We start from the raw sequence: 19,717 nt of genomic DNA, 5'->3' as shown, positions 1-19,717 counted from the left end.
AGAAATCTTGCTTGTTTGTAGGTGACCAAATACTTATTTTCCACCATCATTTGCAAATAAATTCATTAAAAATCCTACAATGTGATTTTCTGGATTTTTTTTCTCAATTTGTCTGTCATAGTTGACATGTACCTATGATGAAAATTACAGGCCTCTCTCATCTTTTTAAGTGGGAGAACTTGCACAATTGGTGGCTGACTAAATACTTTTTTCCCCCACTGTATGTCATGGAAAGAGCAGGTGTTTTTTATGCTTTGTACACACAGTGTAAGTAGGTCAACTGTAGGCCTAGTGAAACTAAATTAGCCTACCATACAGGTGAAAACAAGATCAGACCATATTGTTGTGTGGCCCAAAATATTACAAATTCAGTACAAATTCAGTGAACATAATGTACAGTCTTCAATTCAGTGCTTTAAAAGATGTAACATAGTAAACTCTTGGTCATAGGTATGCATTTCATCATCAACAACACCAGTGTCACGCACACCTGCCCCCCCGCCCCTCTGTTTTTATAGTGCGCTCAGCAATATTTAGGCAGTAGGAATGTTCATCCCTTAATAAAGACCTGGACAATAGGGGGGCTCTGTTGAAACTGTTGCCAGCGGGCTGGTCAGGTGCAGGGGCGTCAAAACATCAGCTTTACACGACACAGGGTCACATTATTTCACAGACAAACAGACGAGCCCTCCACTATATGACAACGACACAACATCCACAGGTTCCAAACCAACAGCAGACCTTGAGCAAGGCACATCGCAGAAGAGACAGAAGCAAAGGAGATATAATATTGATTATATTGTACTTTTGGAGCTGCATTCAGTAATTGGACCTACACCAACAATTTTATCAGTTGAATTTGATCTCTTTTGGCCAGACCACATGAACATGATTGGGAAAACTATTTTGCTAATCTGTCTGGCTGTCTTATTTTCTGCAGGTAAATACATTTGTACATATTTCATAATTCCTTTCAATATAGGAACTGTAGTTTGTCCAAAAATTACAAAGGTCGTACTGTCTATTGTGCTGTTCATTAGTAGTTATTAAGTGATTATGATAGTAAAGAATAAATAATAATATGCTCAATTCTCCTTATGTGTCACATTAGCAGATGCAGAGGACCAATCCAGACTCTACAGGAGGGTGAGGCTTCCATTCAAATGTTATCATTACAGTTCCCTATACTAATTTGGCAACTACAAATTAATTCATGTGAATTTAAATGTGTGAATATAGAACACCAACCAGGGTTGGAGTCAAAAAATTATATAAACTTGAAATGTTATTTAATTATTTTATCAGCCTTCCTGTGGGGATATGAGCCTAACCCAGGCGTGCCCGCTCAACTACTCCCCAGTGTGTGGCAATAATGGAAACACTTACCCCAACGAGTGCTCTCTGTGTGTTCACCGGCTGTGAGTCTAACATATATCAGTTTAATTATACAGAAATGTTTCCTCTCTAAATTTAAAATACAACGATATACAAATAATACAACAAAAAATCGTATATAGTAGTACAAACAATACAACTGAAAATGTGTGTGCGCGTGTGTTTGTGTGTGTCCTCACAGTCCCCTGCCGTTCCATGCTGTTTGCTTGAGTAATATGAGATGGAAAGGAGTTCCATGCGATCATGGCTCTGTATAATACTGTGCGTTGCCATGAATTCAGTTTGGACTTGGGGACTGTGAAGAGACCCCTGGTGACATCTCTGTACAAAGAGATCTGGCGACGAGGCTAGTGTTTTCGTGCCCTGCCTATGACAAAAATTATATGTAAAACACAGAATTAGCCCAAAATTAGTTCACTGGAATAGACCAAAGTCTTAAAATATTCTGCAAAGTATGCTTTCTTAAATAATTCTGTCTCTCTCTCTCTCCAGGGAAACCAATGCAGACATCTTGATAGTGAAAGATGGAAGTTGCTGAAGAGAAGGCCTACTGATTATTCTGCCGTGGAAGTGATAATATTATCACATGTATCTTTGATTCTTTCTGTGATTGTTAGAATTGGTTGTAGAAGTTGTTTTTTATGGAACACCCATGCATGCGCATACACTCACACACTCACTCACACACACTTTATATAATCATATTGATTTGTATTACATTGTAACACTATCTTTGTAAAAAATAAATAGATTTTTCAGTCCCAGCTCCTGTAGAATCCTTTATCATTAAATGTCCAGATGCTCCTTATTGTGTGCACATTTGTTTGTAATTTTGTTGTTGTACTTCAATCAACATACCACATGAATAATGACATAAATATACATAAGAAAATATAAATTACACTTCCCTACAGTAAAACTAGAATTTCTGTGAAATTATTGGTAGTAGTAACTCCAAAAATCCACATGGTGGCACTACAACAAATATACTTAAGTTTTTGCTGTATTTTCCTTGGTCTCCTATGTCACATTTTATTGTTACATCTGGTTGGCAAGCATGTGAATGGTTTGTGTCTGGAGTGTATGGTCAATGAAATGGTGGAGCATGTTGTCATATTGCTGTAAGTATGTTGAAGAGAGGGAAAGATTGAAGTGTTGGGTTTGGAAGGGATTTTGGAAGGGATTTGGGGGATGGTCTTTTAGAAGTTAGTAGGGCTTTTTTATTTTCGCAGAATGTTGTAAACCATGATTGACCACACACTCCAGCACGGTAGGTGCGGCATGCACCTTAAACGTTTATTTTATCATAGAAGAATACATTTTTATTGTTCTCCCCTCAGAAGTGCACATTTAGGGCTTTGAAGTGGACAATGGTACTCCTCAGGGAAGTGTGGTTAGTCCGGTGTTGTTCACCCTGATGATTGATGACATATTTAAGGAGGTGGGACAGGGAGAAACTACTGTGTCCCCTATTATTCAACAGGCAAACCAACATAGACTGAACATTGTGCACCAGGTAAGTATTCTTTTTCCCCCCACAAAATATCTTTATTACAGACAGAAATACTCCTCAGTTTCATCAGCTGTCCAAATGGCTGGTCTCAGACGATCCCTCAGGTGAGGTGGAGGTCCTGGCTGGCGTGGTTACACGTGGTCTGCGGTTGTGAGGCCGGTTAGACGTACTGCCATTTCTTATGGTAGAGAAATTAATATTAAATTACCTGGCAACAGCTCTGGTGGACATTTGTACACTCCTTCAAAACTTCAGACATCTGTGGCATTGTGTTGTGTGACAAAACTGCACATTTTAGAGTGGCCTTTTCTTGTCGCCAGCACAAGGTGCACCTGTGTAATGATCAGGCTGTTTAATCAGCTTCTTGATATGTCACATCTGTCAGGTGGATGGATTATTTTGGCAAAGGAGAAATACTCACTAACAGGGACATAAACAAATTTGTGCCCAAAATTTGAGATAAGCTTTTAGTGCATATGGAAAATATCTGGGATCTTTTATTTCATGCTCATGAAACATGGGACCAAGACTTTACATGTGGCATTTTATATTTTTGTTCAGTATATTTAGTGTTAGCGATCTAGCTAATGTGTTTTGAGTTTTCACTTCCTCATGTGGTGAATTAGCCCCATAATAAATTAGCCTATGATAAAAATGTAGGCAAATTCATCTGTATTGATCAACAAAATTCTGAACATTCTGGAGCCCTATTTTAATAGTAAAATATTATCAACTGATTATCAACCCTAAATTCATGACAATCACTGTATTAGGTTGCACATCAGAATATCTTGAATCATGCATTCCTGCTTGGACATGTTAGATGAAACCATTTATTTATTGAATAGCCTACCATCTCAGTAGTCTATTACACAGTCTAAAGCACTGTGTATTACTTTATAAGGTGATTTGAAAAAATATCTATTGCATGACAACGCAGGAAAAAAATTATACAACCAAATCATGGGCTGGTGCCACCAACTGAAAAGGTTAGTGGCACCATTGCCACCAGGGGAACATGTTAGTCTGCAGCCCTGTCAAGGGGTGATTTTTGTTTTAATCTGCTGCTGAGTAATGTGTTCTTCTGCCAATTTGGCTGTTGGGAAGAGAATCATGCGACAGGATGTTATGCAGAAAAATGTTGGCCGGAGATTTATGTTTACTATAGGTTAATGAGGCAATACAAATGTGATGTGACTAAAATGAAACGGCATTTAGTTGACTAAAATGGCCCACTGTTTATATAATTTTGACAATAACTACACAATTATTATTCATGACAAAAATGTGACTAAGACTTAATGATATTTTAGTCAAAATGACAAAGACTAGACGAAATGTTGTACAAAAATTGCCAGAATGAACTGTTTATGGCTGCTCCATTAGGTTAGTACATCTGTTACACGGTTCTACTCAAGTTGTGGACTCGCTGCTTATTCTGTCTCTCCCAGTACGTTCCAGCCAAGGGGGAGAGTGTGATTGGCATCGTACCTGCCAAGTCAGGTGACATCTTCAAGGTGGATTTAGAGGGGAGTGAGCAAGTGTCACTCTCCTACCTGGCCTTCTAGGGGGCTACCAAGAGGAATAGACCTAATGCGCAGGTCAGTATTGTTACAAACGCCTCTTTATACTTCCAGGTGGCATGACCCTTTACCTTGAACAACATGTCGTTCAATTGAAAGTTTGATGTCACTAGTCTTTCTCAATTTTGTGCCCGTGGTGCCATTGCAGGTGGGGGACCAGGTGTGCTCCCAGTTTATCATTGCCAACAAAGACATGTGTCTAGACAGCTGTGGACGAGCCAATGGGGATGGGGGTGTTTGGAGCCAGCAGGCTTCTCTTCAAGGTATCCCTGAGACTCGTACACAGGTATGTCATAATAATAAGAGTAGTCCACGGTGATTTTGCAAGTGCTCTTATTCAAAACCGCATTACAGTTAACACACATATTCAGCATATGATCTACATTTCTATCTGAACATTCTATAATGTTGCACCACTGAACACAACCCTGGTTCTAAATAGTAATGGTCCTCTCTCCATTCAGGCTGCTGGCGCCCCAGAGTGTGATAGCCAAGGACCTGGAAAAATATGTCCCCTTTGAGATGGTGGTGGGGATGAACGGGCACGTGTGGGTCAAGGCCAAGACCATCCAGCAGACCCTCATCGTAGCCAACCCGCTGAAGAGCTGTGAGAACATGACGGCCCAGCAGGATGGCCGACGGATCCTTTTAGGCTAGGGGAGCACTCTGCTCCGGAGAAGTACGCTCGAACAGTCTGAATTAGTGGGGTTCGCCTCAATCATTTGAAGGCAATGAGGCATTGGTGTGGTAGTCTCCTTTCCTTGTCTCCTCTCCTCCGTGACTACGGAGGGAAATGGACCTGAGTGATGAATGCGTGTATTTCAAATGAATCAAGTCCTTTGATCTTATCAGTTGAAGGGTATTTTGACCCCAGTGTGTTGCACTGTGTGAATAATCACAGCAGTCAACAACACCTATTCTGATAATTTTTTTAAACATATTTTGTACCCATGAGTAAGGACAATGTCCTTGGTTGATAATATCTTCTCTATTCTTATTTTATGTGAAATAAATAAGTAATCTAACTGTATTGATTAAGAAGTCGCATTGATTAAGAAAAAAGAAAAGAAAAAGAGTTCAAACCTGTCCACAAAAGGGCACGCCACTTTCATTTACTAGCTGTCATCTACTGGCAAGTCAGACTCGGATGATGACTGTATGCAGGAAATCACCTCCTGTACTGCAAGGGAGGGGTATCAAACAGATCACAAGAGCAAACCACACAGTACGCAATAACCATTAGGTCTAACATTGAGCAAGACCCATTCAAGGAAGTGACTAATTCCTCCACACACTCAGCCACAATCAATATTAACTTTTCTTCACTGTTTAGACAATGTGCATGCAGGCCAACCATAAATTGTGTAATCTTTGGAATATGTTTTGATAGGTTAGCCTATGCAATGGAGCCTGAAGAAGACCTGTCTTTTTTCAAATAAGCTTGTGTACATGCATAATACAAGTAAATGATATGAGGGGGTGAGATCCTTGTGGGGTATTGTTTGCCAGCAGTGTTATTTTTCTGTCCAACTGTTATACCCATAAAGGAGGCCTAGGGATAGTAGAGTTGTATTTAATCCAGTCCAATATTTATATTAAACTGACAAAACAAATACTGTACACAGTCCACAATGCGGGTGATGTCAGGAAAACATTAAAGGAGTTCTTGAGGATGTACTTCAGATCACAATTTACGCAGCGACTCAGCTGATCACTTCCTGCTGTCTTGATTGAGACATGATTTATTGCATATGCAAACAGACATGTTTTTGTAAAAGAAAGCATCGATGATTGTGGAGAATATGGAAATGTGGTCCTACATAGTCAAGGATCAAGGTGAATGTAGTGGGTTACTTCTTCCTTTGCCAATTATCCTGGAGGTACCACCTGAAGAACTCCAGTCTCTCTCCAGGACAGCCAGCCCATTCCTATTCTCCTCCATCTCTCCCACACAGAGAAAAACAGACTTTCAAACAAAATAACAGGTATTGGCAATATAACTGGAACCACTGGTATAGTAGCACATATTGGCCATGCCAACTGTAGAAGCATAAACAAACAATGGTATTCCCACACAGAAATCTGTCCACATTCTTTTCATTAATTCAATACATAATTGATTCAATTCAGTTATTAGAAAAATAGCTTAACTGCTTGTTGAGAGAATAAGCCTCTGGGAGACTCTGGGTTGCCAGTCCTACCTTGAGCAGAGCAGCTCTTTCCAGCCACTCTCTGGCCCTTGGGGGAGACAGGTAGTGTGGATGATGTCTCTTCACAGGCCGTTCTCTGCTGCTGCAGCTCTATGATCAGTGCAGTCATCTGCAGAAAGGACAAGTTCATCTACTCCTATGATTAGCCACTCGTTCAGCTGTTATACAATGAAAATAGGGTCTCACTAGATCAAAGTGTACAGTTACCAGTAATAACATATAATTAACTTCACTGATAGAATTAAGTCAGTTTTGTGTCAATACCTTTCCAAGTCACTACATGATATAAGGGCAACTTGGTGTGAGGTGATGCCAAGAATTGGATTATGACGATGCCATGAACTCACTTGATTGGCTTCTATTGGCTCGTGCTGCCATGGATTCCAGCGGTCGACCAATCCCGGCCCTTTCTCCTCTCTGTCCTGTGACGACCATTGGACACATCATTGACAGCAGAAGAATAAAGACACAGACGAGTAAGGAAGGTATAAAGTAAAGCTTCATGACAAACACTGGTCCTAAGGCCACCAAGTATGCCATCTGTGGCTACTTCACTGCCAGGATGTTCACTGCCAGCAAAACTGAAGGAAGTACATAATTATTCAGTAGCAAATAGAATGGAATGCATGGAAGACATGTTATGTGGAACAGAGAGGTGTGTCTCTTCAATCTCCACGTGTAACCTTTTGTTATGTGCTTCAGTGCCCACTAACTACTTTAGCACTACTCATTGCTGCAGAATGGGTCAGAATTATCAATCTTACCTGCTGGTGTAACTCTCTTGGGTTATCAAAATGAGGATTGGCACAAGGGCTCCTGCAGGTTCTGTACATGGAATGGTTGGGTTGCATTAACATTGTATAGTATGAATAGTAGTGATAAATGCAACTTTATTGCACTAAAACTGAGTTTGCACTTATCTGAAGTCGATTGTGGGCCAATGTTAACATGAGACATACCCAGTTTGACTTTGTGAGGATTTGCTAAAGTCTGCAGTTTGTATCTTTGTTGAATTCAGCAGACATGGGGCCTGTAAAACGCAACAGGGACTAGCAGACACTGAGAACACAGGGAAATCTGGGACTCTGATGACGGCAACGGAAAACCTCATGACAGGGTCATTATCCCATTTCCTCATAATTTGAGAGAGAGTGAGAGTAACAGAGAGAGAGAGAATGGGTATGTGTGTGAGTGAGTAAGTAAGTGAGCAGGAAGTTTCCAGCTCCCCTCAAATCAAGAACGATTGTCTGTGCCAGTGTGGAGTCATGCAAGGTGGCATCAGCCAGACTCGGGTAGAAGTACATGGTTTTGGGAACATACCTCTCAGTTACAACCAATAAAATGAGGGCACGCACAGCCAAACTGGAGGGGAAATGAGACCAGTACGCTCCAAGAATAAGCATTTGAAGTGCTAGTATTGCTCTGTTTGAATGTAATAACATTATGTGCAGTGGGGGAAAAAAGTATTTGATCCCCTGCTGATTTTGTACGTTTGCCCACTGACAAAGTCATGATCAGTCTATAATTTTAATGGTAGGTTTATTTGAACAGTGAGAGACAGAATAACAACAACAAAATCCAGAAAAACGCATGTCAAAAATGTTATAAATTGATTTGCATTTTAATTAGGGAAATAAGTATTTGACCCCTCTGCAAAACATTACTTAGTACTTGGTGGCAAAACCCTTGTTGGCAATCACAGAGGTCAGACGTTTCTTGTAGTTGGCCACCAGGTTTGCACACATCTCAGGAGGGATTTTGTTCCACTCCTCTTTGCAGATCTTCTCCAAGCCATTAAGGTTTCGAGGCTGACGTTTGGCAACTCGAACCTTCAGCTCCCTCCACAGATTTTCTATGGGATTAAGGTCTGGAGACTGGCTAGGCCACTCCAGGACCTTAATGTGCTTCTTCTTGAGCCACTCCTTTGTTGCCTTGGCCGTGTGTTTTGGGTCATTGTCATGCTGGAATACCCATCCACGACCCATTTTCAATGCCCTGGCTGAGGGAAGGAGGTTCTCACCCAAGATTTGACGGTACATGGCCCCGTGCATCGTCCCTTTGATGCGGTGAAGTTGTCCTGTCCCCTTAGCAGAAAAACACCCCCAAAGCATAATGTTTCCACCTCCATGTTTGACGATGGGGATGGTGTTCTTGGGGTCATAGGCAGCATTCCTCCTCCTCCAAACACGGCGAGTTGAGTTGATGCCAAAAAGTTCGATTTTGGTCTCATCTGACCACAACACTTTAACCCAGTTCTCCTCTGAATCATTCAGATGTTCATTGGCAAACTTCAGACAGCCCTGTATATGTGCTTTCTTGAGCAGGTGGACCTTGCGGGCGCTGCAGGATTTCAGTCCTTCACGGCGTAGTGTGTTACCAATTGTTTTCTTGGTGACTATGGTCCCAGCTGCCTTGAGATCATTGACAAGATCCTCCCGTGTAGTTTTGGGCTGATTCCTCACCGTTCTCATGATCATTGCAACTCCACGAGGTGAGATCTTGCATGGAGCCCAAGGTCGAGGGAGATTGACAGTTATTTTGTGTTTCTTCCATTTGCGAATAATCGCACCAACTGTTGTCACCTTCTCACCAAGCTGCTTGGCGATGGTCTTGTAGCCCATTCCAGCCTTGTGTAGGTCTACAATCTTGTCCCTGACATCCTTGGAGAGCTCTTTGGTCTTGGCCATGGTGGAGAGTTTGGAATCTGATTGATTGATTGCTTCTGTGGACAGGTGTCTTTTATACAGGTAACAAGTTGAGATTAGGAGCACTCCCTTTAAGAGTGTGCTCCTAATCTCAGCTCATTACCTGTATAAAAGACACCTGGGAGCCAGAAATATTTCTGATTGAGAGGGGGTCAAATACTTATTTCCCTCATTAAAATGCAAATCAATTTATAACATTTTTGACATGCGTTTTTCTGGATTCTTTTGTTGTTATTCTGTCTCTCACTGTTCAAATAAACCTACCATTAAAATTATAGACTGATTTCTTTGTCAGTGGGCAAAAGTACAAAATCAGCAGGGGATCAAATACTTTTTTTCCCCTCACTGTAACACCTATTCCTGAGTAAGCATTGTGTACTTGGAAGTGAAAAGAACGAAGGAAAAATAACTTTCATTACCTCGGTCTTTACCTCTGTCTTTGAATAATACTACTGTCTAGGATAGCATTCTTTACATCCTATACTTAGTTTGCTATTTTAACCCTTCTCTCTAACTGGTCCTTTATAATGACATTGTCAAAACCCTACCGTCTGATTTGTCCCTTCATAATGACATCGTTATAACCCTGCTGTCTATTGCCCCCTTCATAAGGACATCATAATCCTGCTCTCTGATTGGTCCCTTCATAATGACATTGTCATAACACTGATTTCTGATTAGTCCCTTCATAAAGATATCATCATAACCCTGTTCTCTGATTGGTCCCTTCATAATGACATTGTCATATCGGTGAGGGAAAGTGTCTAGACCTGCAGTATTCCAACAAAGTCTTTCCAGTCTGCATATCCCACGAAAACCATGTTTATGTGTCCGCAGGGACCAGGCCAGTAAAAGGCAGTGCACCGTGGACCACAAGCTCAGGGCCAAAGAAAATAGTATTGGATAGGGATTAGTATTAGCGTAAGCCAGAAGTCAAAACTCTTCACCAGCTTCAAGAATAAACAAGAACATGTCAGAGTCCTCAGACTAAAACAATGACACCCTGTGTTGCCCAATGTAACATTAATAAAATGGAAGTTGTTCATGGGCTTTGTGGCTGTAACAGGTTTGCTGTTACATAAGGTTGTTACAATGTATACATTGTTGATTTGAGCACAGCTGATAGAGAAGAGGCTCTCCAGATGTCCCTCCTTCCCCTCACAGACCAGAAGCAGAGACTGTCCAGCATTATTTTTTATCAGTAGTATTCGAAGACAGTGAATCCTCAGGAATCCACAGTCCATATAACTCATAAGTATGTCTATAGCTTGTCTATAGAGCATGTGTTAGCTTGATACTGGATAGTGAAACATGTAGCACAGTAAACTGCAAAGATAATTAGCATCCTAGCTTAAAAAAGTTTATCGGATTGCATGAAGGGGAAATGTGTACTTTTTCAACTTTAATAAAGTTATATTTTACTGGCAATGGGTCTTTAATGAGCCAATGTACTAGAAGTGTAATAAAAGCCATGGCTTAATAATTTCCAAGGTTAAAAGAAAACTATGCTAGTTCAATTATATAGTATTTTTATATGTTCTAATGAATTCAACTGAGTATGTTGGGAAAAATAAAAGTTTGGGAGCTGTTGAAGTGGGATTTGGAGGAGAGGTATGTTTGAAAGAAAACATCACAACCATATGTTAGGTTGCCTCCACGTGATATGGTGCTGTAGGAAAGGACCCTCAAATAGTAATTTACCTGGTTCTCTTCCGTTATATGTGGGCCAGGCTTAGAGAGAGGCACCTCATGGATCTGAAGTCTTAAGTCCACAGACACATTCTTCCCTTCTACTCTCTCCTCTTCATAATTTTCCTCATCCTCATCTTCCTCCTCCACGGCACTCTCCTCCCTCACCCCCTCCTTTGACTTTTCGGCATCTTCCACATCCATTTCCCAAGCGCTCCTAAAACACAAACAGATGTGTTTAGCAAAAATTGGACAGACAAACCCCTGCTTCTTGTTAGTCTGTTATAAGGCTGACTGTTTCTCTGTGTTCTGGAGCTCTCAGCACTCTGACGATGCCAAGAGTGAAAACACTGAGACGAGAAACTTCCCCTTGAGCTCAAGATAAAAGTAGAGACACTAATTCAATCCCAAATCCACCCCTACCCACTTTACCCTTATGAAGACCATAAGGGTTGCATAAGTGTACGGCAGCAATATGGAGAAAATTCCACCTAGGCTATCAGAGAGCAAAGTGGAACTATATTGATTATATCCATCTGATCCTTTCAGATCTACAAGTGCATCAATGGTAGAGGGTGGGGGTTCCTTACCCAAAGGCTGAGGGGTGTCGTCTCCCTGTGGCGAGGTGTCCTTGTTGAAGCAGCTCCTCCCGCTCAGTCTCCAGTGCTGCTATGCGAGCCCTGAGAAGGCGTCCGTCACTCTCCATCAGGGAGGCCCGCTCCTCTGCAGCCCCCGGCCTCCGTCTGAGAGATGCCACCTCCTGTAGCAGGGACTCATTTATCTGCAGAGCATCAGCCAACCAAGTGGTGTTATGGAAAATAGTGAATGGCCTTATCGTGGCATTCTTATGATAGAGGCAACTGTTACTATATGATTGGTAAAACATTATTTTCTACTGGTTCACAATACCCTTCAGTTTTCAGTTAGTCATGTGTTATCAGATAATGCCTGGGTTAGATACTACTGATAGACACGTCTGGCTCTGCAAGATTATATGTACGACGGAACAGCCTGCAATCCATTTAGGGTCTAAATCCCTGTACAAGTTTAGTTGGTCTGGTCTTCCATGACTACCTGCTTGCTGCCATGTAGCTCTGCCTGTGTGGCCAGTCTCCCTCTGTGGGTCTCCTGGAGGCTGGAGCGTGCCTGGTACAGCTGGGAGTGAAGGGCTGCTATCTGGGCCTCCCTCCCCTGCTCCATCAGCTGCTGCTGGGCCCTGGAATCCTCCAGTAGACGCTCAAGGTTGTCTCGCTCCTGAAAACACCAGTTTCTTGGGTGATGGCCAAGCACAGTTGAGTCAGCCTTCCAGAACTTTTTTCTCAACTCAAGGTGTTTACAATGCGTGTCAGTTTTGGCATGTTATTAGTTAAAAGGATGAAATACAGAGTGCTTTACTTTCAGTAGTTGTCCTTTGTCCACTGCTTGAGCAATAAGCTGGGAGGTCATATTATGGTCCTCCCTCTGGCACTGTGGACGAACGGTACAGAAGCATTTCTCCTGATTGACAGACAGAGGTCAAACTGATAGATTGAAAGACATCTAATTTCAGTGGACATATGCCTTTCATACTGGGCAACTTTCATTTTGCCACTGGGAGACTAGTTTCCTATGATTATCAAGGGCTTACAGGAGTCAAGCTGTCCTGTTGGGGTGGGGGTCCATTCCCGTGGAGACGCTTTCCTCCAGAACAGAGAACCTGGTCCAGTTGGGCGCTAATGATCTCCAAGTCTAACTCTAGCCTGCCCACTCTGAGGACATGAGACAGAAAAGTCCTGATAAAAATACAAAAAGAGAAAGCCAAAAAATGATTCATTGCATTGACCATCAAGCGCCATAGTTCTTCATTACCTTGTATAAAGGTCACCATATGGTGGGATGTAGTTGCTCCCTGATAACAGACTGGGATGGAGGTTTACTGGTCGTTTGATCTGCCCAAGATTCAAAACAAGCATCTGTGGGGGAGGCAATGAACAAATATGGGTCAAACCATGGCACAGGTTAGCACAGTGACCTTGTGAGAAAGGAAACCCACTCAGCTATGTCTTTATTCTATTGTGTCATTAGCCTAAATTCCCTTCCTTTAGAATCTCTGATATCAAACTGAAGAAAACTATGGAAAGTGGCATCAGTGGTGATAAGGGACACAGCCTACACTAACTACAGTAGTTATGTCCATTACCTGGGGAAGTGCATGTTGGCTCCCTGGGCCAATTCTATGGAGCATTCTGACCCTCTGTTTCTGCAGGGCATTTTGGACCTGAGCCAGACTGACCTCCAGATCTCTCCTCCGCTGCTCAGAGTCCAGGAGGGCCCGAAGGTCAACCGTCCCAGGTTGGGTGAGTCGATGCCAGCCAGATAGCATATCGTCCACGGGTTTGTTAGTGGAAAGAAAACTTCTGCCAAGGTTACCAACCTGCGTCAAAACCTCCATATCACTGCCAGTGACTCAATTATACAAATAATACATTGTAAAACAGGGCTTTCATTCACACTCATACCTAACCACAAACCATTCGCTCACAATGGAGCACTGGAAGTTCCAATACGAATTAGTAGCACCATAAAGGAAAGTATTTGTACATGGCCTCATTGTTTGAACAGTTGTAACAGGAAGATAATATGTTTACAAGCCACATGAAATGGCCGACGTTCACGACACCACATACAGGTAATAGCTTCAAGCTGGTTGTCACAACTCATAACTGCATGAGTGAGATTATCGCAAAGATTAAGTAGTAGTAACCTCTTACCTGGACAGAGGTGGTTTTTTCTTCACTAAGTAAATGTAGTCCAGCAGTTGGCTTGTCTTTAGTTTAAAAGGAGGAAAGGGCTACTCTGCTTGCTCCTGCACCCTTGTCTCGTCAGGTAACCCATGGATACGCTCCACCCATTGCACTGTGCAGATGAGACTACTTGCCAGTGGCCACACTGATCATTAACTAAGAAGACAGAGTTTAGCTGGCTGACATAACGCTTGTACAAAAAGAATACTCTTAAATCCAGGAATAGGTTTAATCTGTGTCCGGGAAACCACCGCTTAGTGTTCTGACCCAAGTTAATGAATGAGAAGACATTTACTTAAATCAAAGCATTGAATTACCTACACATGAGCTGTTTCATCTTCACCAAAACATTCCCACAAATCAGGAAATCTATTTTTTTATCAAATTGTGAAGACAGCAAAAGATTTACAAAGACACAAGCATTTGTAGAAATCACAAGCATACATGCACACATTGAATCATAATGGACAACATGAAAAGAAAAAGGTCAAACTGAGTGATGGAAGCCTTATAGATTAGCCAGCTAACTATTGTAAAACAAACTGAATTCACACTTGGCATACATAATGCTGGCTTTCTCAACAAAGGCCATTGTCTTTGGGAGAAACACACCTGGCTTCAGCCAACCTATAAAGACACTGGTTTTCAACCTTGAAAATGCCTCTTTAGGTAGATTGAGAAAAGCATATAAAATGGTATGCATTGCACATAATGCAGCCCTGCATGCTAGGCTTAAAGAGTAAGACTACACATCATGGGACTACTCCCATGTCTTCGAGTGTCTGTACATAGCTACCAGACAGAGTGAGGAGGTACAGTGGGGAAAAAAAGGATTTAGTCAGCCACCAATTGTGCAAGTTCTCCCACTTAAAAAGATGAGAGAGGCCTGTAATTTTCATCATAGGTACACGTCAACTATGACAGACAAAATGAGAAAAAATAATCCAGAAAATCACATTGTAGGATTTTTAATGAATTTATTTGCAAATTATGGTGGAAAATAAGTATTTGGTCAATAACAAAAGTTTCTCAATACTTTGTTATATACCCTTTGTTGGCAATGACACAGGTCAAACGTTTTCTGTAAGTCTTCACAAGGTTTTCACACACTGTTGCTGGTATTTTGGCCCATTCCTCCATGCAGATCTCCTCTAGAGCAGTGATGTTTTGGGGCTGTCGCTGGGCAACACGGACTTTCAACTCCCTCCAAAGATGTTCTATGGGGTTGAGATCTGGAGACTGGCTAGGCCACTCCAGGACCTTGAAATGCTTCTTACGAAGCCACTCCTTCATTGCCCGGGCGGTGTGTTTGGGATCATTGTCATGCTGAAAGACCCAGCCACGTTTCATCTTCAATGCCCTTGCTGATGGAAGGAGGTTTTCACTCAAAATCTCACGATACAAGGCCCCATTCATTCTTTCCTTTACAAGGATCAGTCGTCCTGGTCCCTTTGCAGAAAAACAGCCCCAAAGCATGATGTTTCCACCCCCATGCTTCACAGTAGGTATGGTGTTCTTTGGATGCAACTCAGCATTCTTTGTCCTCCAAACACAACGAGTTGAGTTTTTACCAAAAAGTTCTATTTTGGTTTCATCTGACCATATGACATTCTCCCAATCCTCTTCTGGATCATCCAAATGCACTCTAGCAAACTTCAGACGGGCCTGGACATGTACTGGCTTAAGCAGGGGGACACGTCTGGCACTGCAGGATTTGAGTCCCTGGCGGCGTAGTGTGTTACTGATGGTAGGCTTTGTTACTTTGGTCCCAGCTCTCTGCAGGTCATTCACTAGGTCCCCCCGTGTGGTTCTGGGATTTTTGCTCACCGTTCTTGTGATCATTTTGACCCCACGGGGTGAGTTCTTGTGTGGAGCCCCAGATCGAGGGAGATTATCAGTGGTCTTGTATGTCTTCCATTTCCTAATAATTGCTCCCACAGTTGATTTCTTCAAACCAAGCTGCTTACCTATTGCAGATTCAGTCTTCCCAGCCTGGTGCAGGTCTACAATTTTGTTTCTGGTGTCCTTTGACAGCTCTTTGGTCTTGGCCATAGTGGAGTTTGGAGTGTGACTGTTTGAGGTTGTGGACAGGTGTCTTTTATACTGATAACAAGTTCAAACAGGTGCCATTAAAACAGGTAACGAGTGGAAGACAGAGGAGCCTCTTAAAGAAGAAGTTACAGGTCTGTGAGAGCCAGAATTCTTGCTTGTTTGTAGGTGACCAAATACTTATTTCCACCATAATTTGCAAATAAATTCATTAAAAATCCTACAATGTGATTTTCTGGAAAAAAACATCTCAATTTGTCTGTCATAGTTGACGTGTACCTATGATGAAAATTACAGGCCTCTCTCATCTTTTTAAAGTGGGAGAACTTGCACAATTGGTGGCTGACTAAATACTTTTTTCCCCCACTGTATGTGGTGATGCAGCCTTTCCTTAGGCTTATTCAATGTGGCAAACACTCCCAATTTTGAGTATAGACATGTATTGCATAGAGCTGACAAACCTCCATTCGCCATGTACATTGTGCTCATTCTATATAACAGATTTCTATATGCAACGTTTCACCATAGTTGAATAAGCCCGTGATGTGGCTTTCTAGACCGAGCCCAAAGGCCCTAAAACTAGAAGGGGAACCCTATGACATCAGGAGCATTCTCTGCTTTACAGTGGAAACATACTGTATATATATATATATATATATATATATATAGGCTGTGAGTGTGCATAATGGCTTGGCTGCTTCATTGGAACATTCAGTACTGAATGTACAGTAGGCAGCCAACTATAGTCCAGCATCTTGTGAAACAGCTAGGGAATTACTGACTTCGCTTCAGCGTTTAATGTACACCTATATCTTCTACTAATGTTTCAAGGTCCATTATAAAGTATTCTCTAAAGTTTTCCAATTAATTGATATTTTCAAGTTTATTTGGGTAAGGCAGAAATGGCTGTCATTTTACAGATTCTCCAAGGACTGAGTCAGAAGAGAATGGCATACATGTAAGCCTGAGTACGGACAGCACACTCATTCTGTAATATCTAGTCTCCAGTCAGAAATCTCAATGGCTTTTTTCCTCAATAAGATTGAGTTACTAACTGTACATGTGCAACGCCATGCGTCATAGCGCACAATCTTGAGTAGTTTTCACTGTATATATATGAGGAACTATAATGACCTGTTAGGAAGACGTGGTGACAGGAGGCTGCTGAGGGGAGGTCAGCTCATAATAATGACCGAAACGGAGCAAATGGCATCAAACAAATGGAAACCATGTGTTTGATACCATTCCACCCATTCCGCTCCAGCAATTACAACGAGCCCGTCCTCCCCCATTAAAGGTGCCACCAACCTCCTGTGGTTTGGTTACTACATCATTGAGGCCAATTAAAATCAACACCAGTCACTCGTGATAGACAACAGCGCGGTAGCATTTTACCTCAGGGCACACACTCACAACACCACCAGGCAAATACATTCAGGTGCCTCTTTTCCCCACTAGGGAGAGGCCTCCTTACAGGCTACCTTGAAGGATGGTCTTCACAGGGACTGGAGCTTCAGCAGACACACTTTCAAGAAAGCTTTTCACATTGTTCAAAATACTCTTAAAGGAAAACTCCCCCCCAAAATGATATGATGCAAAATGCATCATACCGGCTGTATTTCTGTATTTTGAAAGTTATAGATCTTGAAAACTTTGATTTCTGACATGCAAAACATTTTAGGACTATATCAAAAGATTGTTTTTAGGTGGAATTTTCCTTTAAGGACCCTTAGCAGTGAGAATTAGAATGTAAATATCATGGGATTTGGCCTTTTCAACAACTTGTTTTTGTAATTCTAGGCCCTTTCTGTTAAGTTCAAAATCTTTTGATGGAACATCAAAGTACAAAAATCCTTTAAGATTGGCTGTCTTTTAACAAAACCTAACAACTAAGTGATATGCTTTGTTATTGACCTCGGAATTGTAGAGTTCCATATTTGGCCTGACCTCTTGGCATTGGATGGGTTGAAACCCTGCTCAGCAGAGGCATCAAAAAGGACTAGCAAGAAATCCCCCAAAAGTGACAGGAAACTAAAATTATCCCAACATTAACCCAAACGACAACATCCACAGTATTGCGAAGAGATGCATATGACAAAATTAATTATTTTAGAGTCCCCGATGCAACGGACAATCAATTAAACATTTCACAACCTCCCCTCAAGACAAAATGGCTCACAAAGGACTTTGTCTCAGCAGCCCAACAGTGTGTCAATGTTCTGAATGTCAACTCTCATTCCTGGTGTCAACGATTTCAGGATCCTATGATGGAAACGCTGGAATCCCAGTTCAATTCACCATCGGATGTGCAAAGGCCGAAAATAAAGGGAATATTGTGGAACATGTTTGTTTGCTGATTAGATCAGTCATTCTCTGTGGTCCAAAGAGTCCAAGGAATATCATTATTTATAGTGTCAAGGCACATTTGGTTACAGTCCAAAGAGTCCAAGGCATATCATTATTTAGTGTCAAGGCACATTTGGTTACTGCATCCACCACAGTGGCAAATTGGTTGTCAAGGCTGTTCATGTTTTTATTGGTTTTCTGAGTCATTTTTTCCCCACGTCCACCGTAATTTTGGTGTATAATTGATCCTTCTCCACTTTGACCACTTTGTACGACAGGGTTTTTATGCCGTCTTTGTTCATGGTCTCCCTGGTGTGGGCGATGCGGTCAAACCTGTAACGAAAGACCACAGTTCAACCACAATTCAATGACGTGGTTTAAGAACCATTCCTATTTTTTATTTGGTAAAGGTGTAGCCTATAGCAAACATCTCCTCTGGATTTCACATAAATCTTTGCTTGTTAAACACTACTTAATTAAACGCTCCTCAAAAAACCTAACCACGACAATCAAACTAATCAAAGTGCTACTGAAAAGTAATAAGCTATACAGTCTCACTAACTGCCGCCGCTGATCAATAGATAATCAATAGCCCTGATGAATTAATTGGCTTTTCAGTGAGGCCTAGCGTGATCATGACCACACTTATTGTTATGGATGTTGAGGCTTCTATTGCACATCAATGTTTGCCCAGGCATCTATTGCACGTCAATGTTTGCCCAGGCATCTATTGCACATCAATACATTTACATTTTAGTCATTTAGCAGACGCTCTTATCCAGAGCGACTTACAGGAGCAATGTTTGCCCAGGTTTCTATTGCAGTGTTAAGTTTGCTTCGGTACAGAGAAGAATGGCCGAGCTGACCAAGTCAGTCAATGTTAGTGAGAAATGACGTCAAGGGAAACAAAAGCGAGTGACTGGATCCTTGTGTGACGAGGGCAAGGAGAGCCTGGGGAGTGTTCAGCTGTGCACACCCTTTGTTCCCTCCCTTCGGCTCTCCTTTACAGATCCGATAGCGCTGGATAACTGAAACCAATATAGCTGAATCTAGGTGGACCTACCGATGTGCATCTTTCACTTTCAAGATGATTCAATACTTATCTAGATACATGGGCTTCGATATGATACAGGTACGATAAGTTTTAGTTTGAAACGATTCGGTTTGACTAGAGAATGAATCGATACGATGCCCTAACATTTGTTGCATAAACACATTCATTTTCCATTCTAAATTAAAATCAACTGCTGATGGAGCTCATGAGCTGAGCCTCTCTGAGCTGGATCTGTCTGAGCGGACTTGTGTGTGTGTGTGTGTGTGTGTGTGTGTGTGTGTGTGTAAATGAAATATGTCTATGGTGTACGTACTACGTAGGCACCTGAGCTGAGCCATAAGGGAGACTAGTAGGGATGTAACGATTCACCGATACGCATCGGTCCCCGAT

At 41.8% G+C, this 19,717-nt stretch overlaps 3 protein-coding genes across 17 annotated transcripts in view; 1 reads left to right on the top strand and 2 right to left on the bottom strand.

The window, feature by feature from the left end:
• The first annotated feature begins 443 nt into the window (after window positions 1-443).
• Window positions 444-2,146, top strand: LOC311104689 (putative pancreatic secretory proteinase inhibitor). Its single transcript, XM_084146569.1, has 4 exons — window positions 444-940; window positions 1,112-1,146; window positions 1,306-1,418; window positions 1,888-2,146. Exons 1-4 carry the CDS (start codon window positions 883-885, stop codon window positions 1,931-1,933), a joined length of 252 nt encoding a protein of 83 aa, XP_084002695.1. The 5' UTR covers window positions 444-882; the 3' UTR covers window positions 1,934-2,146.
• Window positions 2,147-4,807: 2,661 nt separating this feature from the next.
• Window positions 4,808-14,005, bottom strand: LOC311104863 (uncharacterized protein). 15 transcript variants are annotated; one of them, XM_084146811.1, is made up of 12 exons: window positions 13,846-14,005; window positions 13,275-13,508; window positions 12,944-13,047; window positions 12,723-12,867; window positions 12,491-12,592; window positions 12,170-12,349; window positions 11,686-11,876; window positions 11,108-11,312; window positions 7,049-7,123; window positions 6,693-6,859; window positions 5,575-6,433; window positions 4,808-5,290 (listed from the first exon to the last, which is right to left on the bottom strand). In XM_084146811.1, the coding sequence occupies exons 2-10, from the start codon at window positions 13,455-13,457 to the stop codon at window positions 6,764-6,766; spliced, it is 1,281 nt and encodes a 426-aa protein (XP_084002937.1). In that variant the 5' UTR covers window positions 13,458-13,508; window positions 13,846-14,005; the 3' UTR covers window positions 4,808-5,290; window positions 5,575-6,433; window positions 6,693-6,763. The 15 variants fall into 15 exon arrangements, with proteins under 15 accessions (XP_084002937.1, XP_084002943.1, XP_084002949.1 ...); XM_084146817.1 differs by having other exon boundaries at window positions 5,575-5,671; window positions 6,312-6,831; XM_084146823.1 differs by having other exon boundaries at window positions 6,693-6,831.
• Window positions 14,006-14,093: 88 nt separating this feature from the next.
• Window positions 14,094-19,717, bottom strand: part of LOC311104864 (beta-1,4-galactosyltransferase 1-like) — a 28,397-nt gene continuing 22,773 nt past the window's right edge. Inside the window, exon 6 of the mRNA XM_084146824.1 lies at window positions 14,094-18,606. Coding sequence (XP_084002950.1) covers window positions 18,477-18,606 — 130 coding nt within the window. The 3' untranslated portion in view covers window positions 14,094-18,476. The remainder of the gene's footprint in view (window positions 18,607-19,717) is intronic.

The sequence above is a fragment of the Coregonus lavaretus genome, assembly GCF_964263955.1.
Source record: "Coregonus lavaretus genome assembly, chromosome: 29".
Lineage (NCBI taxonomy): Eukaryota > Metazoa > Chordata > Actinopteri > Salmoniformes > Salmonidae > Coregonus > Coregonus lavaretus.
Note: the sequence above shows the minus strand (reverse complement) of the source record. Positions and strands in the feature narration are given on the sequence as shown.

What these genes read in the sequence shown, in the direction of transcription:
- LOC311104689 (XM_084146569.1), top strand. Translation starts at nt 883, where the DNA reads ATGAACATGATTGGGAAAACTATTTTGCTAATCTGTCTGGCTGTCTTA. An exon ending in AATCCAGACTCTACAGGAGG is followed by an intron (nt 1,147 to 1,305) that starts GTGAGGCTTCCA and finishes TTATTTTATCAG; the next exon opens with CCTTCCTGTGGGGATATGAG. An exon ending in TCTCTGTGTGTTCACCGGCT is followed by an intron (nt 1,419 to 1,887) that starts GTGAGTCTAACA and finishes CTCTCTCTCCAG; the next exon opens with GGAAACCAATGCAGACATCT.
- LOC311104863 (XM_084146809.1), bottom strand. Translation starts at nt 13,457, where the DNA reads ATGCTATCTGGCTGGCATCGACTCACCCAACCTGGGACGGTTGACCTT. An exon ending in ACAAAGGACAACTACTGAAA is followed by an intron (nt 12,350 to 12,490) that starts GTAAAGCACTCT and finishes TGGTGTTTTCAG; the next exon opens with GAGCGAGACAACCTTGAGCG. An exon ending in CGACACCCCTCAGCCTTTGG is followed by an intron (nt 11,313 to 11,685) that starts GTAAGGAACCCC and finishes TTTGTGTTTTAG; the next exon opens with GAGCGCTTGGGAAATGGATG.